This window comes from Pelobates fuscus, chromosome 3 (genome assembly GCF_036172605.1).
Source record: "Pelobates fuscus isolate aPelFus1 chromosome 3, aPelFus1.pri, whole genome shotgun sequence".
NCBI classification, from domain to species: Eukaryota; Metazoa; Chordata; class Amphibia; order Anura; family Pelobatidae; genus Pelobates; species Pelobates fuscus.
The window spans coordinates 1,428,125-1,437,637 of record NC_086319.1 but is presented as its reverse complement, the minus strand read 5'-3'; the positions used below and the strand labels follow the sequence as shown (position 1 = coordinate 1,437,637).

At 47.4% G+C, this 9,513-nt stretch overlaps 1 protein-coding gene across 3 annotated transcripts in view; it reads right to left on the bottom strand.

Annotated features, from left to right (window-relative positions):
• Positions 1-775: 775 nt before the first annotated feature.
• DERA (deoxyribose-phosphate aldolase) overlaps positions 776-9,513 on the bottom strand; it is a 74,473-nt gene continuing 65,735 nt past the window's right edge. The window contains exons 8-10 of one of the 3 annotated variants that reach the window (XM_063446614.1): positions 9,364-9,513; positions 1,481-1,657; positions 776-1,270 (exon numbers count right to left, since the gene is read on the bottom strand). In XM_063446614.1, the coding sequence (XP_063302684.1) occupies positions 1,601-1,657; positions 9,364-9,513 (207 nt within the window). In that variant the 3' untranslated portion in view covers positions 776-1,270; positions 1,481-1,600. The remainder of the gene's footprint in view (positions 1,271-1,480; positions 1,658-9,363) is intronic. The other 2 variants (XM_063446613.1, XM_063446612.1) reach the window with 2 other exon arrangements.

Sequence of the window (9,513 nt, the reverse complement as noted above, 5' to 3'; positions counted from 1 at the left end):
AGGGTCTATGCTGTGTGTAGGTGGGCAAGATGTGAAAATCTATATCTTTTACCAGGGAGGTGGGACAAAATGTTGCAAGCCCTGGTGGTCCAGTGGTGGCATATTCACTTTAGCCAGCAGCTCCTCTGGCTGCTCCTTTCCTCCTGCGAGCACAACACTTTATCGGAGCGCTACCATTGTAACGTACAGCAAAACTCAGACCTGCCTGCTTGCTGGAGAAACACAGACCCTCCCCTCTCTCTGCTGGAACTAAGTGCAAGCGGGCTGGTGAGGGAGATCTTTGATGGGAGATCCATTCATCTCCCCTGCCGGCTATGCATGGGCCGGCAGGGGAGATGAATGGATCTCCCATACTGGCCTTTGAGGCCCTCCGGGCTTTTTCTGCAGAATCCACCATCGCCCACCTAAAATCCCAAACCACCCACTAGTGGGCAGTAGGGACTAATAACCCCTGGGTTAGACTGACAAAAGGGGTAGCAAGTCTGGACACGATCATTAAGAATGGAATAAGAGGCAAGAGATTAAGCAAGGAAAGCACTCTCGGGCAGTCCTATGAATGTGCAGAGCTGAGACTTCCTGAAGATACGCTCAGCTTTTTGGGAACTTCTCTGTGAGAGACAAGTTTATTTTCTCTTTGGTACATCTGACCATGTGTACAAATGTCAGTAACTCTCTGCTACAAGTCACATAGACAAAGAGACACGGAAGCCAACATGGAAACACGGATGGTGTGCAAAATTTTCATAAACACACAAAAAATTAAAAAAATAAACAATTTCACCCCAGCAAGGCCAAGCTGGGAAGATTTCCTTTATTTGAGACATTTTAACAAGATATGTCTCAGCAATCTACAAACATCTGGTATACGTTATATAATGCTCTTTATTCTAAAAACTCTGCCAACTGTTAAATACAGTAATACAGAGAACAAAAATCATCAGAATGAATCGGATACAAATCACTGATACATGCATGTGTGGTATGACACAACGTTTTAACTACCCTTCTTTCATGTCAAACGATTTCTATAGAAAACGACTAGGAACGGCTGCTTGAAGCTAGAGATGTTAGAATCAACCTGGGGCGTGAATATTTGTATTATCTGATTGAAACATTGTTTGGATACAAGTGACAAGGTTTTATTTATAAAACGCCCAAAAATTTAACATTGCTGGATACATTTTCTGTACAAAATGCATGCGCCCTGTACACACAGGCAGCCCCCACACACACACATTAACACACACACAGACACACATTAACACACACACTGACACACATTGACACGCACACACATGTGACACACATTAACACACACTGACACACATTAACACACACACTGACACACATTAACACACACACACACACACACATGTGACACACATTAACACACACTGACACACATTAACACACACACTGACACACATTGACACGCACACACATGTGACACACATTAACACACACTGACACACATTGACACACACACATTAACACACACACACTGTTCAGCGATAGGGCGATAATTTTGTGAGGTTTTCTGGACCAGTCTTTGCTACCACGATGCACATTTTCTGCTGTTTTGCTGCACAAATGTCAGCAGTTAGGCCATCGGCAGATCATGATGCGCTGCGTACCTTCCTGTCACATGGTGGTAAATCTGCCACAAAAATAATAAGATAATATGTAATATTAAAGAAAAAAAACGACAAAAGGGAAAATTACCTGATTTGTAGATTCACAAAAATAACAAAAAACAAACAAATAAAAATGCAGCAGATTTGATTAGAACAAAATGCAGCAATTCAGAGCTCTAACTCAGCATATTGAAAAAGATCTAAACCAACGTTACCATTTGCCATCAGATTCAGACAATCCCACACTATGCATTTTGAAAAGCTGGAAAAGTTTTTGCACAAATCTGCTAGAAGACTTCATTTGTGTTTTTTCATTAATGAAACTATATAGTATGCAGCCATAGCTCGGCAATTCCATAGAACTCTATAAAGGAAAATTTAAAGAAGTAAGGAGTTTAATTTGCAGGATGCAATTTCCCCCATGACATATGTGAGCGACCCAATATAACAGCTATAATACACTGTGTGCAGGTAGACGGGGGACCTCCTTACACCATAACCGTATAGCTGCAGTTATAATACACTGTGTGAGGGGAGACAGGGGACCTCCTTACACCATAACCTTATAGCTGCAGTTATAATACACTGTGTGAGGGGAGACAGGGGACCTCCTTACACCATAACCTTATAGCTGCAGTTATAATACACTGTGTGCGGGGAGAGAGGGGATCTCCTTACACAATAACCTTATAGCTGCAGTTATAACACACAGTGTGCTGGGAGACAGGGGGACCTCCTTACGCCATAACCTTATAGCTGCAGTTATAATACACTGTGTGCGGGGAGACAGGGGACCTCCTACACCATAACCTTATAGCTGCAGTTATAACACACAGTGTGCTGGGAGACAGGGGGCCTCCTTACACCATAACCTTATAGCTGCAGTTATAATACACTGTGTGCGGGGAGACAGGGGACCTCCTTACACCATAACCTATAGCTGCAGTTATAATACACTGTGTGCGGGGAGACGGGGGATCTCCTTACACCATAACCTTATAGCTGCAGTTATAATACACTGTGTGCAGGGAGACGGGGGACCTCCTTACACCATAACCTTATAGCTGCAGTTATAATACACTGTGTGCAGGGAGACAGGGAACCTCCTTACACCATAACCTTATAGCTGCCGTTATAATACACTGTGTGCGGGGAGACAGGGGACCTCCTTACACCATAACCTTATAGCTGCAGTTATAATACACTGTGTGCAGGGAGACGGGGGACCTCCTTACACCATAACCTTATAGCTGCAGTTATAATACACTGTGTGCAGGGAGACAGGGAACCTCCTTACACCATAACCTTATAGATACAGTTATAATACACTGTGTGCGGGGAGACAGGGGGCCTCCTTACACCATAACCTTACAGCTGCAGTTATAATACACTGTGTGCGGGGAGACAGGGGACCTCCTTACACCATAACCTATAGCTGCAGTTATAATACACTGTGTGCGGGGAGACGGGGGACCTCCTTACACCATAACCTTATAGCTGCAGTTATAATACACTGTGTGCGGGGAGACAGGGAACCTCCTTACACCATAACCTTATAGCTACAGTTATAATACACTGTGTGCAGGGAAACAGGGGACCTCCTTACACCATAACCTTATAGCTGCAGTTATAATACACTGTGTGCGGGAGGGCCATGGGACCTCCTTACACCATAACCTTATAGCTGCAGTTATAATACGCTGTGTGCAGGGAGACAGGGGACCTCCTTACACCATAACCTTATAGCTGCAGTTATAATACACTGTGTGCAGGGAGACAGGGGATCTCCTTACACCATAACCTTATAGCTGCAGTTATAATACACTGTGTGCAGGGAGACAGGGGACCTCCTTACACCATAACCTTATAGCTGCAGTTATAATACACTGTGTGCGGGGAGACAGTGGACCTCATTACACCATAACCTTATAGCTGCAGTTATAATACACTGTGTGCGGGGAGACGGGGGACCTCCTACACCATAACCTTTTAGCTGCAGTTATAAAACACTGTGTGCAGGGAGACAGGGGACCTCCTTACTCCATAACCTTATAGCTACAGTTATAATACACTGTGTGCAGGGAGACAGGGGACCTCCTTACAACATAACCTTATAGCTACAGTTATAATACACTGTGTGCGGGGAGACACTGGACCTCCTTAGAGCAGAACATTATAGCTGCAGTTATAATACACTGTGTGTGTGGGGAGACAGGGGACCTCCTCACACCATAACCTTATAGCTGCAGTTATAATACACTGTGTGCAGGGAGACAGGGGACCTCCTAACACCATAACCTTATAGCTGCAGTTATAATACACTGTGTGGGGAGACGGGGGACCTCCTTACACCATAACCTTATAGCTGCAGTTATAATACACTGTGCGTGGGGAGACAGGGGACCTCCTTACACCATAACATTATAGCTGCAGTTATAATACACTGTGTGGGGAGACGGGGGACCTCCTTACACCATAACCTTATAGCTGCAGCTATAATACACTGTGTTCGGGGAGAGAGGGGACCTCCTTACACCATAACCTTATAGCTGCAGTTATAATACACTGTGTGCGGGGAGACAGGGGACCTCCTTACACCATAACCTTATAGCTGCAGTTATAATACACTGCGTGCGGGAAGACAGGGAACCTCCTTACACCATAACCTTGTAGCTGCAGTTATAATACACTGTGTGCAGGGAGACATGGACCTCCTTACACCATAACCTTATAGCTGCAGTTATAATACACTGTGTGCGGGGAGACACTGGACCTCCTTAGAGCAGAACATTATAGCTGCAGTTATAATACACTGTGTGTGTGGGGAGACAGGGGACCTCCTCACACCATAACCTTATAGCTGCAGTTATAATACACTGTGTGCAGGGAGACAGGGGACCTCCTAACACCATAACCTTATAGCTGCAGTTATAATACACTGTGTGGGGAGACGGGGGACCTCCTTACACCATAACCTTATAGCTGCAGTTATAATACACTGTGCATGGGGAGACAGGGGACCTTCTTAGACCATAACATTATAGCTACAGTTATAATACACTGTGTGTGGGGAGACGGGGGACCTCCTTACACCATAACCTTATAGCTGCAGTTATAATACACTGTGCGTGGGGAGACAGGGGACCTCCTTACACCAAAACATTATAGCTGCAGTTATAATACACTGTGTGGGGAGACGGGGGACCTCCTTACACCATAACCTTATAGCTGCAGCTATAATACACTGTGTTCGGGGAGAGAGGGGACCTCCTTACACCATAACCTTATAGCTGCAGTTATAATACACTGTGTGCGGGGAGACAGGGGACCTCCTTACACCATAACCTTATAGCTGCAGTTATAATACACTGCGTGCGGGAAGACAGGGAACCTCCTTACACCATAACCTTGTAGCTGCAGTTATAATACACTGTGTGCAGGGAGACATGGACCTCCTTACACCATAACCTTGTAGCTGCAGTTAAAATACACTGTGTGCAGGGAGACATGGACCTCCTTACACTATAACCTTATAGCTGCAGTTATAATACACTGTGTGCAGGGAGACAGGTGACCTCTGTGACGAACTGAACCTCAGAACAACAGAGCTGCAGTTATAATAATTGTAACGGACCGTTTCAGCATAAAAGGGGAAAAATCCGTTTAGGCGATAATCCCCTTTTCTAAAGACAGGCACAGCTACTGCAGAACATCACACTCCCGATCTGGATACGAAATAACACTCCGAACTGGAACAGCTGAACAAGAAAAGCATACAATCGGCTTACACTCTTGGCAGTCAGCTTACAATCCAATCCCCCCCCAAGAACGAGACGACACTTCATTTTGAGGGTTAAGCAGGAACTCAAGACTGGGACACCCAGTCTGGCTTTTATTTCCAACTCACACATACAGGCCACACCCAGGGGGAGGCATAAAATAACCAGTCAGATACATGGTACAACCCACACATCCCCTCCCCTTAGTGTGACACATAATCCCATTATGCATACAGAGTAAAATATACTTTTACCCAACTTTCATAACTTTAAAACCATACATCACATTCACATAAAAATACATATCCACAATCAATCCATTCAGGGGAACAACATATTAAAAAATGGCATGAATCCGACCAGGGGTTTAAAAGTTACTAAAAGTATCTTTTGTTCCTTTCTGGCTGGCAGAAAAACATCCCCACAATGCACCCTGGTTTCCTCCCTTCTGCCCTGGAGTTAATTGGATAAGTAATCCAATTACCCAGGACTAAAGGCAGACTCCATTAACCACATGGTTGCAAAACAACATAAAACACTTTAAAATACATAAAGTCACATTTACACATAACACACAGACATTTCACCTATCCCCAGATAGCTGGGATCTGCACGCACAAAACTACCGAATAGCGCGCAGATCCTACTCACACAGTACAATTGCCATGGAGCTAAAGTCTTTCCCATAGTCTTTCATTATATGAATAGGCTCCATGGTATGGCTATCTGGGGTATCACATTCCCATAAAGTCTGGTCCATAGTCCAAAGGCAAGAGGCGGGCAATCAGCCCCCTCCAAGGACACGTGGCGAGGTCGGTTTCGCCACACTTCTCCCCTTTACCCCCCAGACTAACAGGGTACTTGACCTCCTGCCGGTCAGTGCCCTTGTTAGTCCAGCAGCCCACCCACAAGACAGAAACAGCAGAGCAGCCCACCCACAATAAACAGTTACTACACCTGGGTGAGGGAGAATCTTGTCCAGGTTCAGGTGCCTCACCACGGCTGTGTGGGGGACTGGTAGGCTGCCTTGGTAGGTTGCTGAGGGGGCAGAGACCAGCGGTACTCTGTCCTGTTGCCAGCACTACCACGGGAGTAGTCTGGTTGGAGCCTGGTTGCTGGAGACCGACTGTCTCCCCTTTAGATACACCGCTCTGCTGCTGGAGACCGACTGTCTCCCCTTGAGTTACACCGCTCTGCTGCTGGAGACCGACTGTCTCCCCTTGAGTTACACAGCTCTGCTGCTGGAGACCGACTGTCTCCCCTTTAGTTACACAGCTCTGCTGCTGGAGACCGACTGTCTCCCCTTGAGTTACACCGCTCTGCTGCTGGAGACCGACTGTCTCCCCTTGAGTTACACAACTCTGCTGCTGGAGACCGACTGTCTCCCCTTTAGTTACACAGCTCTGCTGCTGGAGACAGACTGTCTCCCCTTTGGCTAAACAGCCCTGTTGTGGGGGGGCAGGACCGACCGTCCCTACCCCCTGTGCTGGAAGTGCAGAGACCACGGTCCCATCTGCACAGGTGTGGGGCTTACAGTCTCCCCCTGGTACATTAAGCTGCCGCTGGGGAGAGGTGGTAACCAGCTCCTCTCCCATTAGAACACTCTGCCGCTGGGGAATGGAGACTGGGCTCTCTATTCCCTGTACATTAATGATCCGCCGCTGGGGAGAGGTGGTAACAATCTCCTCTCCCATGCATACTTCCCGTCTCTGCGGAGGGAGACCGACTGTCTCTCCTCCCAGCACAGAGTCCTGCTGTGGGGGAAAGGGGGATGGGCTCTCTATTCCCTGCTGGATACTCTGCCGCTGGGGAATGGAGACCGGGCTCCCAATTCCCAACAAATCACACTGCCGCTGGGGAGGGAGGACGGCTCCTTCAGCTCCCTGTAACTTGGGCGCAGAGACCACGGTCCCATCTGCGCTGGTGTGGGGCTTACGGTCTCCCCTTGGTGGGTTAGGCTGCCGCTGGAGAGAGGGTGTAACAAGCTCCTCTCTCTGAACTGTAACCTGCCGCTGGGGATCTGGGCCGACTGCCCAGCATCCCTGTAGGGCCAGTAGAGAGACCTCTATCCCATCTCCACCTGCCATCTGTGGGTCTCTCCAGGACCAGTCTATGAGGTCTGGTTCTGCTTGTCGGGTAGGTTGGAGCTGCACGAAGCTGAGCAGGTGTTGGTAGTCCTGCTCCAGCTCCCACTCCCTTGTTACCAGGTGGGTCATGTCTTTGCTCACCTCGCATTCGTCAGCCCAGACATACATGCCCATCCGGTAGTCGTAGATGTCCCAAAACCTAGACCCCTCCGTGCTGCCAAGATCAATGTCGTCCTCCAAGGCATCCCATAATAAACCCGGGCCATCATAATCATCCCCCTCCGGTAAGTCGTGCTGGGCCGTCCAGGGGGTAAGTCGAATGGTATGCCACCAGAGGGCCTGGTATGCGTTGTCTAGCCAGATCTCTCGCCATACCAGGGTCTCTAGTCTTGTCACCCACTCATCCAGGGGCTGCTCTCCCAATAGATACATGCGCATCGCCACACGCTTCTGTAGCCGCTGCTCATCACTGGGGAGACTCTCACCTCGCCGCCACTGGGCGTCTTCCAGGGCATCATACCAGACTTCCTTTCTGTCTGCATCCCTGTAGTCCGCGGCCGCCTCCTCCTCCTCATCATGGAACGCTGACCAAAAACTAGCTGATTCCATCCTGCTGTAGCCAGGGGCGCTGTACGGATACTAGCGTTGCCCTCAATTTGTAATTCCAAACGTTACCAGTGTCTCTGAGCTGCTTCTCCTCGCACTAGGACGCCATCCCACCGCTTGCCACCAATGTAACGGATCACCTGGCACCCCGACTGAGTACCTCCGTTAATGGATGCTCCTAGTGCTTCCTGAGGACTCCAAGCACTCTGGCAGACACCACAATCACCGAATCCGAGAAACCTTTTAAATTCTCCCAAGCATATGAATGCTGTAGACCATTGAATAGGAACCATACGAATAGGCTTGTACTCCTAGCAGTCAACTGGAACAGCACTCAATAAATCCTTCCCCCCAATAATGAGACGACACATCACTTTGAGGGTTAAACAGGAACTCTAGACTGGGACACCCAGTCTGGCTTTTATTTCCAACTCACACATACAGGCCACACCCAGGGGGAGGCATAAAATAACCAGTCAGATACATGGTACAACCCACACATCCCCTCCCCTTAGTGTGACACATAATCCCATTATGCATACAGAGTAAAATATACTTTTACCCAACTTTCATAACTTTAAAACCATACATCACATTCACATAAAAATACATATCCACAATCAATCCATTCAGGGGAACAACATATTAAAAAATGGCATGAATCCGACCAGGGGTTTAAAAGTTACTAAAAGTATCTTTTGTTCCTTTCTGGCTGGCAGAAAAACATCCCCACAATGCACCCTGGTTTCCTCCCTTCTGCCCTGGAGTTAATTGGATAAGTAATCCAATTACCCAGGACTAAAGGCAGACTCCATTAACCACATGGTTGCAAAACAACATAAAACACTTTAAAATACATAAAGTCACATTTACACATAACACACAGACATTTCACCTATCCCCAGATAGCTGGGATCTGCACGCACAAAACTACCGAATAGCGCGCAGATCCTACTCACACAGTACAATTGCCATGGAGCTAAAGTCTTTCCCATAGTCTTTCATTATATGAATAGGCTCCATGGTATGGCTATCTGGGGTATCACATTCCCATAAAGTCTGGTCCATAGTCCAAAGGCAAGAGGCGGGCAATCAGCCCCCTCCAAGGACACGTGGCGAGGTCAGTTTCGCCACAATAATATACAGTGGTGGAAAAATGAGCAATTACGTTTTTAATTCACTACAAACAAGTGTAACAAATATTGTTAAATAAAGCCCAAGGAGAATGATAAATTCAGAGCCAGATCTTATTCTAACCTGTCTCTCAATGTCTCCCAATAAAGTGCTAGCTCCTATGCGAAAAAGCGCTGGGCTCAACCATTCGTCACCCAGCTCTTCCTTGATAAGGGAGAGCCAGACCAGAGCTTCCTTTGCAGAACGAATCCCTCCGGCTGGTTTAAACCCAAC